General features: G+C 38.3%; 1 protein-coding gene across 2 annotated transcripts; it reads right to left on the bottom strand.

The window, feature by feature from the left end:
* Window positions 1–7175: 7175 nt before the first annotated feature.
* LOC115437944 (junctional protein associated with coronary artery disease-like) lies at window positions 7176–26974 on the bottom strand. Of its 2 annotated transcripts, none has more exons than XM_030161346.1 (4): window positions 26903–26974; window positions 19627–20059; window positions 12579–16465; window positions 7176–10687 (listed from the first exon to the last, which is right to left on the bottom strand). In XM_030161346.1, exons 2-4 carry the CDS (start codon window positions 19950–19952, stop codon window positions 10650–10652), a joined length of 4251 nt encoding a protein of 1416 aa, XP_030017206.1. In that variant the 5' UTR covers window positions 19953–20059; window positions 26903–26974; the 3' UTR covers window positions 7176–10649. The 2 variants fall into 2 exon arrangements, with proteins under 2 accessions (XP_030017206.1, XP_030017207.1); XM_030161347.1 differs by having other exon boundaries at window positions 7176–10684.
* Window positions 26975–27238: the final 264 nt, after the last annotated feature.

The following is a 27238-nucleotide window of genomic DNA, read 5'->3' as shown; positions in this document are numbered from 1 at the left end:
AAATACTAGAAGCCAAAGTTTACACCTTTGACTATGTTTGTATTGAGTAATATGACAAGCCTTATTCTATGAAGATGAGGATACACTTTTTTCTAACCATGAGGTGATGGCAATTTAGTTTTAATCAATGATGCTGTCCTTAATTTTACTTTCAAAATTTTGTATTTTCTTTAGAAGATGAACTTTCCATATTCACATTGAAGTAAGAAACAAAATCAGGCAGTTGAAATTATACCAGCAATAATAAACACACCAAGAAATGCTGCTGCTGATAATTTCAACTTGTTTCGGCAACTGTCACATAAAGGTATTTCCACAAAACCAGATGATAAAATACAGTTGAGTATAAGAACCTTATTTTGTCTTTCATCTTTATTCTAATATAAAGTATTGAATTTTCATGTTTGATTGCTGCTGAGGGTCAGTTTTCAAATAAATAGTAGAACATAATGACAAATTGTTATCTTACATTTCCATTAAGCATTATACAATTTGGAACCAATGACACAGTTACATCCCAGATGATCAACATGTATTTGATCTTGTCAAATGTAAATACATCTAATTTAGTTAGACTACTGTGGAAGACGAAACAATACTTACAGTGCTTTAGCTGGAATTGGCACACCCCCCTACAGCATCACAGGTGAAGTCCATTTATCCTCACAAAAAGATTCAGCCACAAACCGCCAAAGAGGGTCTGACAAGTTCCTTATACAGGGAGAGTCGCTGCTGAGGAGGCAGAAAGCACAGGTGTGAGCAGGTAAACCCAAACAGAGGCTCCAGAGTCATCCACCATGAAGCGGCTCCAACCTCAGCAGCCGACAAATATAGCCTGGTGCTTTCCCACTAGCTCTGTTGCACTGGGCCAAATAAATCAGTCCAGGAACAGTTGAGCAAAGAAGTAAGGGAGAAAGAATGAGAGGGAGGAGAAGAGCGGTGTGCAAGAGGAGAGGGATGAAGGCGAGAGCTACCAGAAAAATACACAACAGGGGCCCGACTACAGAAAAGAAATTCTCTTATAATGATCCAAAAGTCAACAGTGTGATTCTAAAAACATCTATCCTTAACCTGTTTTAAGACTCTGGTCTAGCAGTTTAGACTGATGATAAGAGGCGACACAACACTCCCAAAAGGTTTGGGGAGTGCTGGCCAAAATCGGCGCGGTAACCTCATCCCACAGCAACCATGTATGGGCTGAAGAGAGTGGCCTCGATAGAGGGGCATCTGCCATAAATAGCCAGGAAGCGTAGGTCTCTCAGAGCAGGGGGATCGAATCAGCTGTTAAAACTACAATCTAGCAGCAGCAGCGACCCAAGCTGTGCAGCGACACTGAGGTCCTGCAGCACTCAGCTGCACCAAACTGCATGTCTAAACACACCATGCTCTAACTGCACTTTGGCACAGTGTATTTCCTGCATTTACACTTGAATTGATTTCATTCGCTTCACACAGCTGTCGTTTTCCTCTTCTTCATTCTTTATTTCCTTAAAGTTTATTGTATGATATTTAATCGCATATTCCAACCAGCTGAATATCAACCACCATACCCCCACCTACGGCAGATGCAAAAAAAAAAAAAACACTTGTAAACTTTTAGCAACTTTTGAAAAGTAATTCTAACGCACACATTGTCCTCTAACTGACACAAAATTACTTCCTGTGTCCCAGTCATATGAACCCACAGTCTAGCTGTGAAAGTCAGGGTTTCCAACTTAGACACTTTGTTGGTATAATTAGCAATTTTTCAGACCTCTCTAGAGACTCTTTATCCAAAAAGTAATATATCTATCATCTTTTTCTGGTGTTATTGGAGACTCTTGGGGACTCTGACATGAATTACATATTGGGCTCTTAAGTGAACCGTAAGGTTAAAAACCAAACCAAACTGAAGAAAATGAAAAGGAAAACTAAACAAACGAGCAAGTAAATCGATAACTAACCTCAGTAACTGGTCCAGAGTGTCTCCTTTGGGTCACTTTAGCCGGTCCCCATGCCCAGATAAAGGAGGACGGTTGGAATAGGGACATTAAAAGAAAAAACAAGAATTGACAGAGTATAGTTTATTTGTAGTTCTAAACATATCTGGATGTTTTTATAGTCATTTTTTGTCTCTAATGCAATGTTATTCCTCCCTCCTACATCATTCATTGCAATTACATAAATATTTACAATGATGCAAATTAGGTGATGACGTCATTTAGCAACTTCTAATGACTTTAGGACAGACACTGAGGAAACACTGAGTAACATTTAGTAGTGAACTTGTAAAATACATCCAACTACACCCACCTTCTCGCCCGCCTGCAGTGTGTTTATACAATCCCCCTAAATCGTATGCACCAAATTATAGCGTCACTATTTGAAACACATACAGCCTGCAACAGACACACAACTAAAGGCATTGCAGCTATTGTGTTCATCTCCAAAAACAAAATGAATATAATGGCAACATGAAAACTAAGTCTAAACTCGATTATTTATAGGGCTATACAATAAAATGATAGTCATTAAGCTATATTCTTATATTGCAACAATTACATTTATACGAGCGATTGTCAAACCATTACATTGTATCTTACATGTTAGAAGGCTGCATAACAAGACAAAAAAGACATGAAGATGAAATAACAAGACAAAAACACAGGTAAACTCAGATTTTGTGATTTATATGGTTTATCTGATTAAAATTTAATCAAAATAAAGAAAATGAGTGCAATCCGAGCTCTTCATCAACAAAATAGAGAGGACATAAGATGAGAATCACGTTTACTGTATCTGTGGTTTAAAACTCTTCTTTAAAGTCACATCATGACAAACATTAACAGCCCTTCCAGAAATAGAACATTCAAAGCAATTCTGACACTAAAACACACTGTGTTTTTTTCAACATTAAAATATGCCAATGAGTAAAACTGAGAGAAACATCAAAAAGACAAGAAAAATGTTCATCATGATAATACTTATTGTGATATAACGTTATGTTTCAAAAAACACAATCATCATGTTGTTGCCCAGTCCTACTCTACTGTAAACTTCCCTGGCTTCCCGAGGTACGAACCTTTAAACTGAGGAGCAAATTCTTTTCTAAGGAAAGGATTTAAGATTTGTAATATGTTCTACCGGAATGTGCACAGCATATATTGTATGTGTGGGCAGCATATTCAGATGGGAGAGGCTGGTGCTTTATGGTACTTGATGGTTTTGGTTCTTATCTCTGTTTATTGGTAGTTTGTCTCCATCTTGTGGCCTTTCCTAGCTACAGCAGGATTAGGGTGACCAGGTCCCAGGAAAGTAAAGAGTATATTTGTGTGGGATACTGTGGAACACAAATACAAAAAGTACATTTGTAACTGTAACACTACCTACATACATTTCTGTTAATGATTTTAAAAATATCATGGAGAATGCAGTGAAGGAGGAATGTGACTGTTTTTCTTGATGCCATTATGGTTCAATAGTTGTTATTGTGTTTTATTGTTAATTGTGTATCATGTTTTTTTTTTTTGTTTTTTTTTAACTTTGTATGGCTCCTGCCTTGGCCAGGTCTCCTTTGCAAAAGAGATTCCTAATCTCAATGGGACTTCCTGGTTAAATAAAGGTAAAATTTAAAAAAAAAAAAAAAAAAAAAAGTACATTTGTCTCCTCAGATCTTCCTCACATTATAAGCCTTTTCTCCTCCTGCTGAAAAAAATAAATAAGAACTCAAATTGTACTTACTTTGTCTGTTTAGATTTTGTTATGAAAGCCAGTGTCTCAACAAAATGAAGAGCAAAGAATTTAATTTTTAAAAAGGCTAAAATAAACAGCTTTTGGTAGAGTACAATGTCATGTTATATCACTTTTACCTGAAATAACTTGAGAATAGCTCAGTTGTCAGATGAAAATATTCAGAATTCTAAGATGGACTACAACTCTGTTTAAGATCCCAAATTCACCTCTGGTTTCAGTCTGAGGTCTTGTTTCTTAAAAAGTCACTAATACTACTATGCACGAACTACTTATGTCCATGAACAAACGCCTGGTATTCAAACTGCAATGTAAACAAATGGAAAGCGGTAGAAATTCACATTTTGTCTCATGGATTTTCTTAAATTTGGGAAGTAGTTGTATATGAAGCAAACAATAATCTGCTTTAACTCATGAGGGATATATTCTCAGTCTGTAGGACACAGGGACAAAGAATCAAAGTGCAGCAGGACATGTGGTCACCCTCAGCAGGATATGCAGCCCCTTGGGTCTCTGTTTCTGCCATAGAATATATTAAACTGTTCAAGGAAACATTATTAATCCAAGTATTCTATTTGATTATAACCCCTAGATGTGTTATTAATGTTTTTCATTAACATGAACATTCATGTTCATGGCATTGTTTCAATGTGTCTTACCTTTGTTTGCTGTTTGAAAAGAGTGGATCCTTTATTCCATCTTCTGCACAGCTCCAGAATGCAGTCCAGAATGCAGTGCAGTCAGTGGAGGAGAAGGACAACTGTCACTGTAAGGCAGTTATTATTCCCCAGGCAGGCTTGACAGGTGGACAGTAATGGCAGATATCTAGTGTACTTAATCTGAGACCAAAGCAACTGTGATGGAGGGACAGCTGGATGTGACTGGCAGTGGTGTCTAAAGAACAGTGGCATCCAGTAGACAAATGTACAAGAAATAACAGCTACAAACTACACTACAAGCCGAATCATCTATAGACACTTTTTTTTCAGAAATTAACCAAAAATATATAAAGATACGAGTCAAGCGGGGAAAATGTTACTATTGGAACCATATTTTCCTACGGTTTTTTTTTTTTTTTTTTTTCCCCCCATTTTATTTTTTACCTTAGTCTGCAGTGAAACCGTCCAGGTGGGATTTGAGCTAACTAGCACTACTGTGCTAAACTAGCTGATTTCAAACAGGTGCTTGTTAACTTTAGCTAACGACGATTAGCAGGAGGTAGCTACTTTTCAATACTTCCTTAAAAGAAACTTTCATTAAACCTTTTGAGCACCCTATCTGACCTATTAATAATAAAATAAAATAAATACAACGTTTTACAACTAGCTATATTGGAAATCACTGTAAAGTTATTAATCCCGGTGTCCTTTTGTATGTGTTGCTGAAAAATTAGCGTTAATTAAAGGTTGAAAAGCTAAGTGTAGCAGCTAGTTAGCATGTGCAAAAAACAAATAAAAATAAATAATAATAATAATAATAAAATAAATAAATAAATCACTTTTTTAAAGCTATAAAACTGCAACTATAAGTTGAATCGTCGGACATTTCTGTTCTGTTCAGTAGAGACAGGTAGGACAGAAACTTACCAAATACAGTTTGTTGTAAGGAGCAGCTGATTTGGAAACTTTGTTCCAGGTGTGCGCAATTCCCGTCAAGTAATGTATTTCATAACATGCATTTATTATTATTATTATTATTATTATTATTATTATTATTATTATTACTACTACTATTATTATTATTAGCTAGTTGTAGTAGTATTATCTGTACTTGTCTTTTCGCAGAATACTTTTGAAAAGCAATTCAACTGATGTAACATATTTTTGTTTTTGTCAAGCTAATTTGTTTGTATTTTAATTATTGCCTTATCATTGGAATTAGGTGATAATTGGGCAAAATATGCTTTTCAACCATGTTCATTAGTGCTGACAGGACATATGTAAAGTACTTAGTACATGAAGGTATTATATTAATCTGTAATGTCTGAACTCTCAGGTTGTGCTTGTCTGAAGCACCTGCCAAACCCTGGGGCACACCACTGAAAACAGAAGTTTGGAAGTTTTCCTGCAAATAAATCGATACCCAATCACACAAGAGTAAGTAATAATCAAACTTCTCATTCTTCTTTTGGAAAAAGCATACTGAGGAATTTGAAGTTCCTCAGAATGGATGCCATCCAAACCTGAAGAGTGCATGCTGGGAGGTTTTTTCAAGTTCAGTTCAAGTACTGTCTTTCTTTGCCAATGCTTTGATCATACAAATGGAGCAGAGTGTGACAGTCTGGCCAAGTAACTGGGCTCAGATTGCCACTGTGCAAGTGTAGATACATGTGCGAAACATACACATACTTGTGGATATGTGTATATACATGTATTCAGTTCATATACTGCTTTTATGTTTCATAAAAAAAACAGTTTTAACTCAAGTTTAGATTGAAAAGGAGACAATTATGACATAATTTTTGCTGCTGCCACTGAGGCTCTTTTTAGTAACAGAGAGAGAATTTACACATTGTTAGTCTCGTAGCATGGTTGCCTAAGTCATATTTTTGGCCAAACTGTGAAATCTCCATCAATTTAATCAGCAGTGTTAGGAGAGTAAAGTTATGTAGATATCTAAATTTGGCCAAAAAATTAGAAATGATAAATGAAAAATATGACTTAGGCAGTTATGCTATGAGGCTAACAACATTTAAAATATAGTGAAAACAAGAAATGTACAATTACAATCAGTGTAGATGTTCCTGAATTGATCACAAACACAACTTTCATGCAAAGAGTTTATTTATGAATCAGACTGCAGTATCATACAACAGTAGCACAATCATATGACTATGGATTATGCTCATATTTATAGATACAAAGATAAAGGCATGTTTTGAAAGAAAAAAATGAATGACTTTTCTTTTAATTTACTCTAAAAATAGCTTTCAAATACTTGGCATAGTTTTGTAAATTAAATTATGAAACATAATGTTTTGCCCACTGGTTATACTATTGGAGTACCAAATGCAAATATACTTTATGAAAAACATTTTTTTTCCTCCTCTCTCTTGCATTTCATGCAAGGAAGAAAAAAAGATGTCAGTGAGTACAAAAAGCACTTAAATCTCATATGAAAATAGAAAATATTACAAGTGTGCATAATTACTTCATGTTGCACATAACCTGCAGTACAAAAAGTCGAATGACACTATGTTCAAGTGTACCTGACATGCCAATTATTTGGGGGCGTATGCACTGAAATAGCTATTTAAATGTCATCAGGGGCAGTTTACACATAAGACTGTGGCAAGGCCTTTCAGTCTTAAAAATGAATTGAAAATGAGATGCATTAGTAATTATGGGTGTGCCAGCTTGTCCTCCCTGTGATGCTGACGTATGGGCTTGTCTTTGAAACACTGAATCTGATCCTGTAGTTTTAAAATTTTTATTAATATTGTTTTTTTTTTTATCTTTAACTATGCTTTTAGCTTTGTTTGAAGTTCACAGTTTTGATTCAATGTTCCTACAGATAAAACAGCATGAAGAGCAGAAACTATCCACAATGCTACTCTACCTCTCCAGCTAGAGGGATGGCAGAACAGTAAATAAGTTGTCTTTAAAAACCTAGACGGTATGAAACAGTGCTTAGTACGTATTTGGCATTGCCTGGAGTGTAATGTAATGCACACATAATAAGGCGATATGATACTTCCAAATTTACAAGAAATGTTTAAAATACTGAGACAAACTTCTGAGTTGATCAAATGCTACAACTGTAAATGCTACATAACAGTTAACTGATCTTTTTGAGTGACTAAACAGTGATGGATACCTATAGGTCTGTTGTTGATACATTACACCAATGCAGCACTGCTGTTGTGGAAAACCACATCACTGCATTTTTTTTTTTTTTTTTTTTGGCCAAAATGCTTTAAGATTTTAATGACCTTCATTTATTTTAGGTGTAATAAACATCCACAGTTTTTTGAGAAAGAAAAAAAAAAAAAACGCATTTTGGCAAAGATGTGGTTTAAACCCAAAAGTCTGCATTTTATCCTTTAGTGCAAAAATGTTATAGCGACAGCAGAACCTTTACACAAAAGAACATGTTGCTGAATGACAAAAATTTAAAAAGGACAAGAAAAAAATGAAGGAAAAGAAAAAACAACCCTTCCTGTTACAGTCCCCCATATACTAGTATTTAACTGGTAAATTCTGAGAAACTACAGTTGAAATACAAATACCCACTATTATACATCAGATTGACTAAATATTGGTAATTGTGTGCTGTCTAGAAATGATAGAATAGTTTTTCCGATCAATAATTTGTCTTGCATTGCTATTGTTCATAGCTACATCCTGTTATAAAAGAGAATATTAGATGTACCTTAAAAATGAAAAAGTTTTTTTTAATTGCAAATAACATCCACAGTCCCAGTTTTCCTCTGGTGTTATTGTACATGTTGTTAAGTACAGGCTGTGTTCTGTGCATGTATCTTCAACTGCTATAATTTTAACTTGAATTGGGATTTACTAGTGGAGGTATCTACTTTTCAAGTAGACCATTATATTTGATTTATGACAAACTCAAATTGCTCACAACTGGACATTATTTAGTCAGTTGTTTAAAAGTAAAATTTTTCTTAGTATTTGAGCTATGGTCTTTACATATTACATAAGATCTCAAGAACTATTTACATTTACTTTGACTTATCGATGAACTGAAAAGATTGTTGTGGCCAAAGGTCAAGGGCATCAATTGCTGTCCATTGATTTAATGCAATATCTCAGCAGTGGGTTGACAGTATGTCAAACAATTTGGTGAAAATATTAAGGTAGCTACAACTTCACAAAACACATTTTTGGCCATAACAGATAGCAACTGAAATAACTGCAGAAACACATGATATAAGAATATTCTGACAGAAGTGTTGCTTCTTTCTTCTAAATTCATCAGCTTGTGTAAGTGTGGTAATTACTCACCAATATACTAGAGTTTACCATATGGTTACCTGGTAAATGCTGCATTAGTGGACTGTAAAAGAAAGGGTTACTAAATATCTAACTGAAATTTATTTCCAAACAGGTTTTGAGGAACCCATAAGAAAACAGTACATGACATAAATTGGAAGACATAACAAAGACAAAAAACAAACAAAACACATATACAACATGGACCTTATCTGACACCCGACATAGGGAAATACAGCTGAGATGGAAATAATTTACCAAATACCACAAGGAATGTCCGACAACAAACTGTTAGCGTATGAAGAAGCATTATCAAAGAGGAAATTATGGCACAATCAGAAAAAAATCTCCATCGCGTCAACACCTGCAGTGATGAACCCCATCGCTTGTGGAAAACCAAACCGTGTGATCAAGGCACACCACAGGGCCATCCCTACTTCATTTCACTCTCTTAGATTTAAAGCACTAGAAAATTATGTATACTCTCAATATGATACTATACAGACATATGATATTTTCAGCTTGATAGAAGTGCGGAGAAATAAAATTTCATGGTTAAATACAAAATATCTCTTAAAATATTTAAAATATACTTTATTTTGTACATTATGAAAACTGATTAACAATTATGATGATAAAAAAAAATAAATATTCCATGAAATGACGTCTCTTTGCGGTACAGATGAATGAACATAGATATATACCATGAAGTAAAGGACCCACCCCCTATTAAACGCCCAAATACCCTGACACAACTCCATATCCCTGTAATATGATTTGAATGAAATGTTCGCATTAGAACTCCTGACAATGGTTCCTATAGGTAGCTCCACTACACCACTGAGCTGTTTGTACAACAATATTGCTCTACAAATCTTTTTTTTTCTTTTTTTTTTCTTTTTTTTTGTTCTATATCCATATATCCATCTTAAATGTTTATCAAAGTTGCCGGCCACCACTTAAATTTAGTCTGTGCCTTTTTATTGCTTCCTGAAATTACCTGGAAATGGGAGCTTTACATCTGATTGATCAGGGCACTAACCCAGGATTTTACCTGATCTAATCCAAGAAACACATCTAGTTAAAAAAGGCAACTCTTCCCCCTCCAGCTTGAACCAGTACATTGTAGAATAGGTCATTAATCTATCATGTTATACAGTATAGAAAAGCTCTTCACTGAAGAGCCCTATGGGGTTATGTTTACAATGTGTACAAAAGCAATGAGACAGGGCACAATGTTGTTGATTTTTTTTCCTTAAAAAAAGAAAGGCTGATTGATCTAATCTGAAAATTAAAAACAGTTCTTAAGCCAGAGACAGTGTTTTCCAGTCCTCAAACAGCTGTCGCCTCACCACGACAATCAGATAAGCAGTTAATTTTGGTGTAGTTTAAATGCAACAGAAGAGGTTGTGAGACTAACCCTCCTAAGTCTAAGGTAAGTAAAAGAGAATCGCTTACATTCATATCCTTAACAGCTCGCCCGTAAACAAACAAGATTTGTTCAATATGCAAAGAATGCCTTGACTGTATTCACTATGGACATTTCAGAAGTTCTAGTATGCGCGACAGAATTGCATAATGTCTGCCAATGAGAAAAGCATAGGGAGGATACAATAGAAAGGACAAGCCGCTACAAGAAGACTAACTAGTAGAAACCCTAGAAGAGAATGGGCTCGGGGATGGAGGACAGATCGGGAAGGTGGGAAGTTTGTTTAGGGAGACTGTTTGGGAAAGGGTGGGGAAAGGGTTGGAAGTTGCCCTGCAAGTTAAAGGGGGCACCTCCCTTTGGCAGTGGAACAGCACTCTTAGTAGTCAACGCAGCGCAGAGGGTGAGGGTGTACACAATGCTCTTGTCGGACAAGAAGGCCATTTCAGTGTCAAGATGAGATGAAGGCATTCTAGTAGGCAGCCAGGTCACAGTGTTGGAGCTAAAAACCTCAGATGGAGATGATGGACGCAGTCTTTCTACTCTGTCTCCACTCCACTGGGATCATGGGGTTCTTCTAGGACATAAAGAAAAAACAACATACATAAGAAGGTATTTACCTCTGCAGCTGGTTTTGTCTAATATGTAAGTTATCACAGTTATCTAAGCTGAAAAAGAACAATATAGTGCTTATAAACAGGGGAGGATGGATGAAAATCTGACACAGTAAAGAAAGCAACAAGCCAAAAAAAAAACAAAAAAAAACAGAACAATAAATAAATTTGTTGTAGGTATGAGCAAGGGCTGGGCGATGCGTTCAGAAATGTTGTCAAATTAGAAATCTTCATATCAGATGACATTGGTAATTATTACAGTAACTGTTAAATTGCTATTCCTCTCAAACCATACTGTTATTTGTGGTTTTAAACTATTCATAACAGATGAAATGTGATGAAAATGTCGTAAAGGACACAAGATAAAAATCCAACAGTAGAACTTTTCACAAAACTAGATATGGAAATTTCACAACACTTATAATTTTGGGAACACAGTGGTGCAGTGGTTAGCACTGTCGCCTCACAGGTCCTGGGTTTGATTCCAACACCGGTCAAAAGGGGGACCTTTCTTTGTGGAGGTTGTATGTTCTCCCCATGTCTGCATGGGATCTGTCTTGGTTGATCTAAATTGCACCTACGTATGAATGGTTGGCATGTCCAGGGTGTACCCCACCTTCCCCCAGTGGTAGCTGGGATAGGCTCCAGCACCACTGCAACCCTCTCTAATTGTTTTTGCAGGAAAACAGCAAAATACTTTTGTGTTTTTTTGTGTGCTGTAGATAATGATTTATACAAAATAGAAAAGTATGTCATGAAAATTATTATCGCATTACAAAAATATGTTGCAAGAATTATAATTATCATTTTATTGCCCAACCATACTGAAAATTCCCTCAATTCTGACAACAATGGATATAGAAACACCCTGAAGTGGAAACACACATTAATAAGATATTGTTTCAGGCACGATTCAACAAAATCTAGGGCACATTATGACTATTGTAACACAGAGACTTAGATTTCAAATGGCCATAAAATTTTAACTTCCAATTAACATTTTGAATTCTTCTGCCATCAGTAAATTTCACACACACACACACATATAAATATATTATTGTATATTTAATCTCAAAACATCACTATGGTCTGTGGACATGGGCAGAGCAAATATATGACCCATTAAACAAGTACAAGAGAGATACATGTTTTACTTAAGGGAGAAACAACAGGGGTGCACATTACTTTGCCAGAAGAAAAGATACCTTACATCATAATTGTGGGTTGCTATACATTAAAAAGATAAATGATATCAATTATTTGACAAGTGAATTATGAGAAAATATCTCTGAATGACATCAAGATCTTGCAAATTATCAGAACAGCTAAGTCTAGTAATCAATAATTGTCATGTGGAAAGTGTTGAAGAAAATGCAGAAAAATGTTTACATAAAATAGGGATATAAAGAATGATTTTTTTTAAAAATTGGTGTACATTATTATTATTAATAAGAATAATAATAGGCCTAATAACAACAACAACAACAACAATGATAATAATAATAATAATATTAATAATAATAATAATCTTTTGTATTTTACTTTTACTGGTTCTTTTATATCAATATTTCTGTGGCAAATCTTTTTTTGTTTTTCGAGTAGTTTCTATGTTATGAGACAATGACTGACAAATAGATTTAACTTTTCTTATAATTTCAGGACTCTAATCTTGTAATTATGAGATTTTATCACATAATAACACTGTGCTGTCTATTTTTGTGTATTCATTACAAGCTAGTAAATCATAATTACAAAGTAAGGTGCTTTCTTTTGGGAATGCAGTCGGCTTTTGTAACTTGCAAAGAGTTCACACAGAAATCCACTGTATCCATCTCCAATCTGTAGTTTTCTTACCTGAGTGAGATGACTCCTCCTCAGCTTGCAGCCCTGTCTCCTCAGAGACCTGATGTGAATGAGTGACCTCTTGATCATTTTCATTGTCTGTTTGAGGGGTAAGGAGGGCTTCTTCTACTCGCTCACCCTTGCCCTCGCCCTCGCCTTCGCCCTCTGCCTCTGTCTCCCCTTCCCCAGAGTCAGTACTCCTGATGCTCAAGCGTCTCATACGATACATAACGTCCACCTCCCTCATCCGTGACAGTCGCTCAACTGCCACTCGGCCTGGAGAAATAGCAAGTTTGTTCTGCAGGGCTTCGATTCGAGAGGTGAGGCCCCTGCTTCTCCTCTCACCCTCCAAGCTAAGAGAAAGCCTGCGATCGAGGTTTGGGGGTACTGAAAGTGGCAGTCTGTCTGGTGGAAACTCCGGTAACCCTGGGTGGTCTCGTCCCAGATGAGTCTTTAGACCAAGTCTATGCTCTGGGACAGCAAATGGCTTCTTCTCTTGCTCCTGCTTGTCGTCCGTCACTGTACTGTCTTGTCCCTCACGCTCACTTTTCTCTTCAGCTCTCTGTTGATCTGCACTGCCTTCAGATGCTTCTCCTGTAATGGCTTCCTTTCCTTCACATTCCCCTTTTTCCCTCACTCCTTCACTAACACTCTGTTCCTCTGTGACTTGAGAGTCTGTAGACACGTCAGTCACTAATACTGTGGACGCCCCCTCCTCTGTAGATCCACTCCCTGCTATGCTTTCAGCAGGATTAACTGTACACAATTTGTCCAGGTTTTCTACTTGAGCATTGTCTGTTTTTTCACCCCCACCCACATTTTCCTCTGTCAGTAAATGCTGTTCCATTGTTTCAGCACACAGGTCAGACCCTGACTTATTCAAGTTTGAGTCATTTGGGTCCTGTGTTTTTGTATCCTCTGCTTGACTTTCTAATGCAGCACATTGCGGTGGACTGCTTTGATTGGCTGAGCTGTCTGAGCTGTTCTCCTCATGAAGTGGAGGCAGTGGGCCCTGTCTCATCTGATTCTCAAGTTCTCTTTTGCAAATAGGGCATTCCTCCTCTGATTCAACACCTAGATCTTGAATAGTCTCATCACCAGGTTTAGACGTCCCTGTAGATGCTTTGTTGACATCTGTTGAGTCTCTAGACTGACGCAAAGCCTGGCATATGTCCTCATAGTCAGGAGGACTAGTGAGCGTAGAGGCGTCCTGCATGGGCTGTCTATCTGCCCATGGCACCTCTGCTGCTGTGGTGTGCGTAGTTGGACTGAAGTCACAAAGTGGTGTCTCAATAGGCTCATCCGGCAAGTCTAGTTTTACTGTCCTTCCATCGTTGCTTCGTCTACGTGAAAGATGCGCAACAACCCTGTATTCTCTAAAGCCTGTCTCTCGGGGCGGGACAGGGAGCTCCTCCCTAAGCTGCTTGCTGAAAGTTACTGATTTTGTCGCAGGCCTGGAGAAGGCGCTTTTAACCTCCCTGTATTCTGGATCAACAGACCAACTAACTGCACTACGCCGCAAGCTGCTGGGCTTGTTGAGAGGTTCTGATGTCAATCGGATTTTGATACGCTCGGGAATTTGAACAGAACCATTTGGGGCTTTATTGCTGGCAGTGCCTAGCTCCAAGATGTCTTTGTAGGCCTCATTGAGGTCTTCTATGCACTTGTCAACGCTGGGCTGCTTGCTGCTCTGCTGCTGTTGATCCTGGACTTCTTTTTTGATGTTCTCCAGCTCTTTCACAGCATCCCATGTTCGCTGGCTGGCTGGTTTAATCACAAATTGGTCAAATGCCTCCTTCCCACTGTTTGCTGCTGGTTTGGTCTCCTCCACATTTCCTGAGGGTGGTACTGCTGGCTGCTGAGCTGTGCTCTTGTTCAGCTGGTTGGAGAAAGTGGCGGTTAGGGAAAAGGCGCTGTTGCTGGACAGTTTTAGGCTCTTCACTCCCTTTATAGGAAAACTGAAGGCAGTGCCCACTACACTGCTGCTATCAGGTGGAACTTCAGTGTTGGGCGCGGCAGGATCTTGTGCTTCCTTGTCATCAGGGGCAGGTTTCCGGGCCTCTGGGCTTGTTTGTGTTTCCTGGTCTCGATACTGGTTTGCAGGCCAGGATCCTGACAATTTCAGCTCCTTGTAATGGTTTATCTTAGGTGGTCTACAGGATACTTTTTTAAACATTTTGCTGCTTGCTCTGCTGCTTGTTTTGCTGCTTGCTATGCTACCAGTTAGTGCTTGCAGCTCAGCCTCAGCTGAAGATGTGCTTTGGAGACTTTGGTTTGTTAAATGGCCAGTTTTGTTGTTACTAGGACTATCCGCCGGGTCTGGTGACTTTTCATTGTTGTTATTTTGATCACGAATTGTACCTGTGAGCTGCGGAGTTACAGGGACAGACACCAAACAAAAAATTGTCTCACTAAGTCTCTTTTTTAGATTCTTGGATTTGTCTTTTTCAGGTGGTTCAGGTTGTTCCACCTTTTTTACTTCTGTCACTATTTCAGAGACACCCTGGTCAACCGACTTACATGGGGGAGGGGGTGGTTTACCTAGAATTGAAGAGGGAAAAAACTGACTACGATTTTGTTCTGGACCTGCACTTTCACTTTTTCTGATTCCCCTGTTGCTCCATCGATTACTGCTGTCGTTGTCATTGAGAGCTGTTTTGCGGTTGTCAGTATTAAGAGCTGGCCCCTGTTGGGGAGGAAAGGCACTATCAAGTGTAGATTGTCCTAAAGTCTTAGCGGAAGGAATCTCTTTGTTGACGTTTCGGATCTTGTCTGAGTCAGTGAGAGAATTTCCGCTAGGCCCTCCTGAGGTTTGTTTCACTCTTGGGTCTTCAGTGGGTAGTTGACGGGCATGACTTGGTTGTTCTTCATGTCCAGAATGCACCTGTTTCCGGTAGGACGCACCACGATCTCCATAATGTTCCAGCCACGAAGTACTTGTCTGTCTGGAAAACCACCTTCCAGGATCTGACATAGGCATCTGCAAAGCTTCTGCTCTCCATCTTAGATTTGCCATTTCATTCCGGTTAATTGAAACTGTTCTAGGGGGTGGGGGTCTTTTATAAGATGGGGGTGGGATGTAGCCTGGAGGCTCCATTCCAGAGATGGCAGAGTGTTGTGCGAAATAGTCTTGTCTCTCACTCCTAGTATAATAGATAGACCTGTCTTTTTGTTTGGCACCCTGGTCTATAGCGAGCATTTCTGCGCTACCCCTTGTCTGCTGGTGAATCTCATATGACGGAGGCTTTAAAGGCCTGCTGAACCTGGGCTTTGGTAAAAGTGCAACATGGCTGCTTGGCCCGGCATTCCTGCCCCATCGGTCCCTGCCAAGAGCACCGCTGTAGACATACCTACTATAAGGCCCAGAGAAGACAGTACTGCTTAGCCTTTGTCTATCAGGTAGGCTTGGCCTGGATGGAATAAGCTCTCTACAGTCATTTCCATCAGGTGACAAAACTCGGGGAAGAGACTGAGACTTTGCTTTAGTTCTAGGGTGAAAAAATCCCTCAGGTGTCCTCAGACGGTACTGGTCCTGAGCCCACCTCTCCCCATCCCCATCTGACAATTGTCTGCCCAGGCCCACAGCGGGCCTCCACTCCTCTGTACCAAGGCTCTGGCACTTCCTCTCCCCAGTTACTCTTAACTGACCAGGGGCTGAATCGGGGTCCCGCAGCCATGAAATGTCCTCCCATAGCTGCTGCGCTTGTCTCTCGGCCCTGTGTTCTTCTGCTGTTAATAGGGCCTGTGGCCTCCATGCAGCAGCAGAGGCCCTCAGCTCCCTGCCATCAGCATAGTCCAGAAGGATGCTGAAGTCCTGTCCTCTCCTCCGCCAATAGGAAACATCCCTCTCATCATGGCTCAGTGGTTCTGAGTAAGTTAAACTAGGAACATCATAGAACCTGTAAATGAAGAAAGGCTTATTGTTACTAAAACATTTACCCTTAAACAAATGAGAATGACATTAAGTTACAGTATTTGTCAGGTCTGACGCTTTTTTAAATTTTACACAAAGTCATGAAAGGCAGAGCTAGCAATTCCAATCAATACACTTTTTTTTTTTCAAATTCAGGGAATATCTCCTCAGTATCCACTAGCTATCTGTTCTGTGTATGTGCTGAAAAAAATGATGTTTGTACACAACACAGGTTTTGGCTCATCCACACAAGACTAATCCAGGCTGGAATACGCCTCCCTGTTGCTGAGTGGCTGGAATCCAGTTAGTGTGTAATACCACCGACTGCCATTAGATGCTGGCAATTCAAATTGGATGATTAGATCTTATTTGCTTTTTTTGGACTCTCTAAAAAGTGTACTTGTGTTGATTTTTAAAAAAATATTGTGAAAGGATGTGATGTCTGCCATGTGGGCTATGATTGTCAGACATCTTGCTCACCTTTTGAGCTGGACCGAGCTCTCTACTAGAGTAGTTATGATTAATAAGCTGTACTAAATATTCTCTCAAGGGACTTGATTAAGCAACTTTTTATTGACGTTTACCTCTGCATAATTGGAGAGCTATTAGCATAACCTAGGCACAATAGGTTATCTTGCTGCTAATTAGCCAGATGACCTGCTAATTAGTGTATTTATACATTACACCAACTTAATATAATTTTTTTTTCTAATAAAGCTGTATGTGGTACCATTTAGTAAGTAGCGAAAATTTCTAAATGGTTTTTAAAATAGTTCTTTGTTTGCATCGTGGTCACCCCCATCACCCCTCATGTTTTCTTCAGATCCACCAAGTGGTCTAAATATACTGATGAATAATATAATACAAACTTGAAGCTTCAGCACAAGGCAAGGTGGAATTTTGGTTGCCAAGCTTCTGACAGTGGACTGAAAGGAGGGATGTGTTAAAATATCAAGATTTGCTTACCCCGCCTTTAATTTTCAACACATCACACAAACACTGTTTTGTGCCAGGAAAATAAGTTAATTACACTTTGACAGAAGTAAATAATATTTCCATTTTAAATCAGGGGCAAAAGTTCTGAATTTTAAGTGTAGAAACTGATGAAATGTTTGTTTGGTTTTTTTGGAAATAAAAATATGGCATTAAATGTGATGAGTAACATAATAGAGCAAACCAAAAAAAAAACATTATCATAATCTATTAAATGATTAGAAGACATAAGCATAGCAACACTTACACCGTCCTTTGGAAATGTTGTCATTTTAAGTCTGTAATCTTATACTGTATCCTGCTTGTGCAGTATCCTTCTCCTGTCAATCATATATTTTGGCTTTGGCAATATTGGTTTTACAACAGAACTTAATTGAGTAGAGCCAGCACATGAGACAGAAGTGCTTAAGTCAGCTGCTTCCTTGAAGACGTCTTGAAACCGTGATGCCACTGCAATATGATCTGCATATTAAATTGTGCTGACCTTATCTTGGAAGTTGGTCGTCTGGACGGTGGCTGTAGCTCTTAAAGAAAGTCTAAGGAAAAACATTCCATTACCTGATCTGACGCAAAATCATGTGTACCTCCTTCTTCTCTGTGTAATTGATCACATAATTCAGTTAGGAGGATGTAACCTTTTTGGAAATACAGCACGACCTTCTCATAAATTATAAACTTAGAAAACGCTGCTTCAGTGTGTCAGAATAAAACATGTAGTTTAGCTTGGGGTACACTGAGAAAAAGACATCCCTTTTGATTGTTGCTAGGGAGAATAGCTCAGCGATTCCGGTAATTTTGCTAAAACTAACATCAAATGGCAACTGCATGGTGAGTAACTGTAGGCATGTTCATAACAGTGGTTCCACTTTAGAGTGATAAAACACTGCTGCCTGGAGATAATTTTAGTAATGGTTTAATTTTCAGCTCTTAGGCGCATGATATATCTGGAATATATGTTGCACTGCCAAAACAATTATCTCAAAAACCACACAGTTACAATTTAAGCATAAAATATCACATCCTTGCCTCTCTGCATTCTCTGCAAGATTACATAAAATAGACAAAACACATTAAGAAGGATTGGTAGTAGTAGAATAGTAGGATTTGTTAAGAGTAACAGATATTTTAAATGAAAAATATCCATATGTTATTACATTTAATTTTTTTAATTGTTCAACAGTGCTACATTCCTGGTAGTATTGTTGTTGTAACATATAGAGAAGCCGTTTGAATACCACTTAATATTCCCCGAGCAGTAGTCAGTTATTTATAATTGAATAAAGCATGTATGTTGTAATCTTTGCTGGAATAGAAATGTAACCACTGAAATAAAGTAAATCAATTACCTTATCCGGGTAGATTTATGAAACAGCCAGATAAGGACAGTGATTTGCAGATTGCAGTTCCATAAGACTTATCATTAGACATATAATGATAAAAATATCTCACAGACATTTTACAGTACAATTTTGCAAAATATCAAAAAACAAGAACTCAATATCTGGATGAAATAATGTGATCACTTTAAAGAGAGTCATTTCATATCTGCACTGCACAAAACCACTGGTAGTCACTTGACTCATTCATTTAAGCAGCAATGTCAATGGATCATCCTCAGCAGCATATGCTACTGTATGGCTGAGGGGAGCCGCGCTGTGCACACTTGCCCAGCAACATGCTTACATCACAGAGCACGTGCTGGGCGTCATTCAGTGTGCCAGTGTTTACAGTGGAGTGATTACACGCCTGTCTTGAGGCATGTTCAGTGCTCCTCAGTTTGCTTACTGTCTAGTGCTGCTGTTTACATCTGCCTTGCCTGGTGGAGGCTGCAAGACGATACCAGTGCATGGGTGGGCTCCACAGAGACATAAGCCACCTCTCCACACAGGCATGTAAACAACTCCAACGAGTCCAAAGGCACCTTTCATAATTCCTCATATCCCAGCATAAGATGTGTCAGTGGTGCTGCTGCAGCCACAGTGTTCTGCAGCTCTGAAAGGAGGGGAAGGAAAGAGGAGGAAGGAAAAAAACCCTACGCAGTGCAGACTCAGTTTTGCATGCAATACCAAAGGGCCCCAGTGAGAAGGGGGGAAAAAGAAGAACGTAAAGGGTGTGGGGATTGCAAGAGACATGGAAAAAAAAAAAAACACTCACCCACTATCTGTAGCAAGAGAATCACCCAAGGGCTGAGCGTCACCTAGGATACCGATGCCGGCTTCTTTTCTCCTTTGGTTCCTTTCTCCGCTCTCGTTGTCTATGGCGGGGTAGCCCTTCACCAGTGCCTGCCTGCTGCCATAGATGCCTGTGATAGATGCCCCCCGGTCCGCCTCATACCCGTTCAGTGTCCCCCGGCCAGCCCTGTTGTCCACAAGTTCACGCTGGCAGTCAGCAGGACGCTTGTCATAAGGCGTGGCAGACGGAGGGCCGCTCTTGGGCAATTTATATCCATGCGAAATGAGGAGGTCCTCCACACTGTACATTGTGGTGTCTCTCTCACTTCTGGGCAGGAGGGCAAAGGTGGGTGTGTTGCCTTATGCGCAGTGCTGCTGGTGGAAGCTGGTGCACGGTTGCTCAGCAGAGGCCATCACTGAAGGGAGCACAAGGGAGGGGAAAAGGAAACATGTGAAAAGGATTATTTGTGCATGCACCTACAATGAAGATGTGTCATGGTCAACACATTAGCCGATGTTAGAAGACAGGGTTTGTTTGCATATGTTTACATTCCTGCTGGAGATTTGTTCATATATTACGTTTACATCATGGACTATGCAGAACACTTGGTGAATGGGGAAGGGCTGTGCACAGGGAGGAATCGGATGTGAAGATACATATCACGATACAAAGATTACTACACATTAAATTGTGACGTATTACTATATATAGGTATCTATTCTACAAATCTGAATCTCACTTTAATTTATCCGTCATAGTTTAAACGACACATCACCCTATGCATAAAATCTGACTAAAACAGTTTGGTTTTTATGTATTAAAATAGTGTACATTTGCATTTATTACAGCCCCTGTAACATTATACGCTACAATTTAGTCACAACATAAAATAAACCAAGAGATGGGCTTCTGTCCAGCTGGGTTTATTTGTTTGTTAAATTTTTCATACTTGGGACAAGTGGAAAAGTTGGTGTACCAATAAAAGGTCATTGCAAATAAGCACAATTAATTGAATAATTCTGTGTCTGCATGAATAAATTGACAACAATGTTGAGTTACCAACATAGATAATCAAAATAGATTGAAATGGCAAAAAAAAATGGTATGTATCAAGAGCTGCACAAATAAATGTTACACCATGGTTTTGACAAACTGTTGACAAGTTTGAAACATTTACATTTACAAACAGACCAGTTCAGAAGCAGCTTCAAGATTTTGTCAAAGTAGATACATCTGTCATCTCCTCAGTCAACATCTCAACAAGGCAGTTTGAGAAAGAATGGAATAGTACATATAACTGGCAAACTTTCAAACCATGATGATGATGATGATGATGATGATGATGATGATGATGACCAAAACGACGATGACAAACCAGTTGTTAATAGTGTCATAACAGTGCTTGATTTATTGAATAGATTTCCCGAAAATTTGGTAAATTTTGTCAATGTATTTGAATGTCAGACACAAATACTGCCTGTTAAGTATTAATTCAAAATGGATGCAGTATTTTGAGAATGGACTCAGTATCAAAAAGTATGATACTATGATATCCAGGTGTAAAGATATTTTCTTAGACTCAATACAGCTGACCAGTGTTAAACTACATCAATTTTAAATAATGAATATGAAATATGTTCAACCATTTGCAAATCTCATCCAACAACATACACAGGAAACAATGTAAAAGCACTGATTGCATTAAAAAAGTTAGAACTTTGTATATTTATATAACAGCTTTCTTAGACTACTACAGTATGTCAATAAGTAGATTGTATTTATACTTCCAGGTTCTTGTCAATACACAGCCCTACCGTCTTGTACACAGATATGATTTATTTAAAAGTATGTTGTGTAAAGGTGCACTCCACTTCTTTTAAAAACCTTATCTATTTTCAGTCCAATTGATATTTCTTAATGAGGGCCTAGTTCAATGCTGGTACAAGAACAAGAGCGACTCTTTGTGTGTTACATATAATAAAATGCCTCAATCTTAAATTAAGCTAAGAGGTTATATTTTATTAATAACCATACGTTCTCTGAGCCCAGAAACATAAGGAAAAGGGACTATTCAGTCTAATCTGCTTCACATAATCTACACTGCCCACTTTCTCTGTGCTGTGTGTCAGCATTCACTGTGAAAGGCCATTAGTTGCCAGTATTTCTTCTATGGTAATGGTGTCAGGAAAAATATCATTGATTACATGTTATTTAAGTAATTCAGTTCCTGATTTATAACACCCAGTTCAAAGTTGAAGTCTAACATGCAGTGTTAACAAAAGATACTAGATAATGCATAACTGAGAAAAAAAAAGCAGAGTTTAGACTGAAAAAGGCAAGTTAAAAATAGGTTAAGAAACAAAAGAGACGAAATCAAATGATATTTTTTTAAAGTTTTTTTTTTTTTTTTTTTTTTTTTAAACTTCAGTGTGAAGAGCCTCAGTTGTTTGTGAGTTCATGTGTGTGTTCATGTGTAGGGTGCGAATGCAAAAGCAGCCCTGCCTGTCTGATATATTAATTAGTGGCTATAACAGTCTGTCCTGCCTGGAGATGACAGCGAATGGCTTATAAAACAGTAACGCCGTGATCAAAGGCTTTGCACACATTAGCGTTTTGGCTAATCATGTTTGTGCTTGAATACTGGCCCGCTATTCATGTCCCATAAAAAAAGGGTGTCAGTTAAACGATAAGCACATTGTTGAATCCAAAACGTAAGCATTCGAACAGGCTTAGTGCATACATGTCTGGTACTTTAATAAAGAGAAGGCATGATCATAGCAAACATTTATTTTTAACAGAAAATGCAAAGCTCCCTTTCTACTTTTTATATATAGATCTTTGTATAAAAATGTATAAGAATTAATCATAATAACTGAGTAGAGCCAATCACTCCACTTTCACCATACTGTTGTATTTGTAAGTGTGTTCAGTGTATGGACTTTACCAACAATAATGAAGAGTAATCATAAGGTCCAGTGTATTAAGGGACTTAGGTGAATTTAATCACAGAAATGTAATATTATATTCAGAATGATCATTTAATTGGTGTATAATCACACAAAAATGAAAAGAGTTTTGCTTTTGCACCCTTAGAATAACTTCATATCTACAGAGGGACCAGGCTGCATCTCCTGAAATCTACCATGTTTCTACTATGTTTCTTTTTTTTGTTATAATAGTCATCCAGCATGAAGTGCTTTACCATCACCTACTGTGTTTGAGTGTGAACCAAAGATTTTTTTTTTAAATCCCACAATGGAAAAAACCTCTTCCTGTAAAGAGGGACTTCTGGAAGTTTTGCAGTCACTATAGGGAATGGTGAGAGGCAGGTTTCAGTGGGTTGCAGTCTGTCACTTCACCACTAGATGCTGCCACACAGAAGCTCCAAAAAAGTCTAGTGGTATTTTCTATTTCTTTTAATATCAACATTTGACCCTGTGGACTAAAACCAATTGTGAATTCATAGCACTAATAAGTATTGTGTTTCATTTATACAGAGTCAAACTACAGTAAAAATCCCCTGTATTGTGCGTTTATCCATTACCTAATACAGCCTATTTCTGTGCGCTAATGCTAAAGATACATTTCTGTTGTTCATAATCTATTAAGAGCACTTCATTACAGACCAATATCATTGCTTTGAGTAATATGTTCTTCATTATAGTAAACATGGACGATGCAGTTCATTTCATCATTAATAGTATAAATAGTATATATATACACCAAGTCAATATGCACCAAAACCAAATATGGCTTAACCATTTACCTCCCTTTAAATAAGATTGGCCAAAATGACAATCATCATGTACATCTATTTTTCATTAAAAAGGACTCAAAGGGATCTAGTCACAGAAATGGAATATTATATTCAGAATTATATTTTTATTGACGTATAATGACACAAAAATGAGAATTGTTTTGTGTTAGTTCTCTTAGAATGAGTCAATAACATCTGTGTTTACATCAAAAGGAACCAACTTTGGGCTAAGAACTACAGAGACTGAAGGGGAAGTGGAAAATACTGTTGTGTGTGTGTGTGTGTGTGTGTGTGTGTGTGTGTGTGTGTGTGTGTGTGATATATATATATATATATTTTTTTTTTTTTTTTTTTTTTTTTCTCTCTCCATTTGTTGACATTAATGGACTTTTAAGATGATAGTCAGCCCTCATTCATGTTTATGAACACATCAAGATATAAACTGTTGACATTTATTTATTTATTTATTTATTTATTTATTTAACAGGGACATTGTACATTGATTCACATTGCTGTAAATGCCCCAGAGTTACCCTAATGACTATTTTTCATCTGCAGTCCCTGGACAGATGTTGAATTGTCACCCTAAAAGGTATGTATGTAACTTATGTGATCCAGATATATCTTTTTTTGTCACAAAGCTTACATAGAATAGACATTAATGCAGAAAACATTAACCCAGTGAGATTTGTTCACAGTAACAGATATTTTAAAGTAAACCATTCATATTGTATACATTTACACTGGCTTACATTAAACTGTTTGTTCCTTATTCATGTAAGCTATTGAAAACAATAAATATACATATTCATTATTTATACAAGCTATGCATTCACTGTATCATAGGCTAGTGTAGAATTTTAAATGTAGATTGTAATGTATACATTTCCTGTATGTGCATGTTTGCAATAATATTAAATTACTTTATACTGAGCTGCAACTTTCAAGGTTCAGCATTTGATGTTTAATGATGAAGTTGTAGGTTGCTAAATAAATGACTACCCTTCACCCTCCCCTATGGTGGCACTCACTATAGTTGTGCTCACTCTGGTGATATTCACTCTGATAGTTGATGACAGAAATTCACTTGAATACTGGACACCATCTGCTACAAAAAAAAAAAAAGAAAGAATGAGAAGATGCAGGTCCATTTCTAAGTAACTATAAAAACATGGTGAACTCCAAGACAGTGACATGCTCCCCCCGTAGATATAAACAACTCATTCTAACGTAAATAAAAACACAAGAGGTCCCATTGTTATGCAATTATACACTAATGAAACACAACTATTAGTATTATATTCCATTTCTGCAGTTTGATCCATCCTAAATCTCACCCTCTGGACCCATTAAAAAAGGTATTAAGAATTAGACCACTGTACAACTGTTCATACTTCTAGAGTACAATTAATGGATAGTAGTCTGTGTAAAAAGGATTATTCTTTGAAATGGATTGTAAAAAATGCCTCCTCCTCTCTTGACCTTAAGGTGACCTTAACATTTCTTACTCCATAACTTTGTCCACTGTGCAGCTGGAAGTTGCCTCGGGTCTGGGAGCTTATTTCACACCATACAATTTACTGTAACACTTCAGACCAGCCTATAGCCTGGAGATAATAATAATACTATCCAGATGTATACAGCTCAGCAGAAAATCTCCACTTTAAGACCACACTGTGTCTGTGCATCCATATTTTCAAGGACAACACATGTGAAAATGGATTAGCTAATTTGTAAATGTCATTGTAACTCACTTCAGTACACAAGCTTAAGCTGAAATCCCCCCAAAAATCAGTATTCTAAAATCAGCATTTCACTAGAAGTCCAAACTATCTGTGGCTCTTCAAGTGGAGGTAAGCAATTAACTAGTAAATTCAGCAAAAAATAAATAAATAAATAATCCTCCTGAATTAGCCAAATTCATACACCTTCGTGACCAGTAACAACATGGGAAAAGTGTCCTCCTTGCCTTAACACAGAGTTTTTATCACAACGAACAGGCACACACTGGCCCTTTTTTGACAAGGTCACAGCTTCAAATGATTGCAGTGAGAATGAGGCACGTGAGTCTTTTACATAGCAACAACAAAACTCCTGTTATGAATAATTACAACACAATTGAATGCACATTATGATGTGCCGAGGAATACAATAGTTGTGTCCTTTTGTGTGTCATAAGAATAAGGTCAGTTGTTACAAAACTGATGAGACGACAAATTGCACTATTAAACAGTTGCGCCCATTCCTTCTGATCAATTCTGATGTGAGGAGGTTTCTTGGAGAGGTTTCCTTTTGCAGTTTGGAACAACTTCAGGTTGGGTTGTTGAGTGTTTATTTTATTATTTGATTTTAAAAAAGATAATGTGTTGGTTTTTTGTTTTTTCTGGCCACTACCACCCAACTTGCTTTCCTACCAGAGATGAAGAAGAACCCCCCACCCCCCCCCCCAACATACACACACACACACACACACACACACACACTCCTACCAATGTACATCCAGGCCTAACATGCACAGGTAGTGGCCACTGTAACACATCAGCACAAGCAGGCAGCACCACCCTAACTGCTAAGGGAGTGTACCTACATCTACCTAGTGACAGGGAAAACAGAGCAGCACAGATCAGGCCAATCATGGAAAAAACTGCATATGCAAACTCATTTAAAGCACATGTTCAGCGGGATATAATAAATAGCACTTGGTCTCAACTAAGTCTGTCTAATTCCCAGAAAAACATCTCCATCAGCATCATTCCCCCTGGATGATAACTCACAGTATGAATGAATAATGATCTGAAATAGAGCCGTTGTATCATAACACATGCTATCAATAATAAATCAGTGTTGGTGGATATCCGTCTATGCAGGATACAGTATGACCTACTCTAGCCTTGCTATAGCCTACCGCAGTGTTATATGGCACAGCCTACATTAAATTGACTGCTATGAAATGATTTTTCAAATCAGCCCCTAATACCTGCTTCGCCCAGTACCGCAAGTCCAGCGCTTTAGCACAGAAAAAAAAAAAAAAAAAAAAACACCGCCTGCACGCACAGTAAGTTGAAAATATACTCAGCGGTCATGTTTTGACGAAAGCCGCTTGGCCAAATCATAACCCTGTTGCAATTTTTTTTTTACCCCGACAAATGCACGCAGATACAAGCAGCGAAGCGCAACATCCACGCCTCAGCAGCGGCAGCGGCTGAGGCGCTGATCTGTCGAAGGGCGAACATTTTGAGGTGTGTGCAAGTTGACGCGCGGTTAACGAGCGAGGTTTTGCAGATGCGTCTTCGCTGACTGTGTGTTACCAAGACCCGCTGCCCTGCGCTACCGTACAAGCAGAGGAGGCTACGTGAGCTACAGAGAAGGACACAGCAAACCCCTCCCTAAGAAATTTAAGCCAGTTTGTAGGCACCAGAAAACCAGGAGACATTCATGCAGCAAAACATGACAGAGCATTGCAAAAGGCGGATTAGGGCGTAGCGGCACAGACACGCATACCTGGGAAGATGCTTGGCGCGGCCGTCGCAGTTCCCCTGCGCCCAGCTTCAGCTGCTGAGACTGAGAGCACTGCACAGAGCCTGAGCCGAGCATGCCTATTGGTAGGCACAGACGCGCTGGTTGCTGGCTGCCTGGACTGGGCTCTCCTCATTACAGCTGAGGTGGGGTGGGCTCCTCACATGCAGGCAGCTACAGAGAGGGATGTCAGAATGGTTTCTTCCAAACTGTTTCTCCTAACTTTGCTTTTTTTCATAGCAACAGTCATTTTTTTCATTCACTCAGGCATATTGACTTGAATGATAACTACACATAGTATAGCAGTGATGCCTGCATGTG

This window comes from Sphaeramia orbicularis, chromosome 17, assembly GCF_902148855.1.
Source record: "Sphaeramia orbicularis chromosome 17, fSphaOr1.1, whole genome shotgun sequence".
NCBI lineage: Eukaryota > Metazoa > Chordata > Actinopteri > Kurtiformes > Apogonidae > Sphaeramia > Sphaeramia orbicularis.
Note: the sequence above shows the minus strand (reverse complement) of the source record. Positions and strands in the feature narration are given on the sequence as shown.

Bases quoted from the DNA above. Each gene is read 5' to 3' on its own strand.
- LOC115437944 (XM_030161346.1), bottom strand. From the start codon at position 19,952: ATGTACAGTGTGGAGGACCTCCTCATTTCGCATGGATATAAATTGCCC. The intron at 16,466-19,626 runs GTGAGTGTTTTT...CTTCATTTACAG, and splicing joins TCTCTTGCTACAGATAGTGG to GTTCTATGATGTTCCTAGTT. The intron at 10,688-12,578 runs GTAAGAAAACTA...TTTATGTCCTAG, and splicing joins GGAGGAGTCATCTCACTCAG to AAGAACCCCATGATCCCAGT.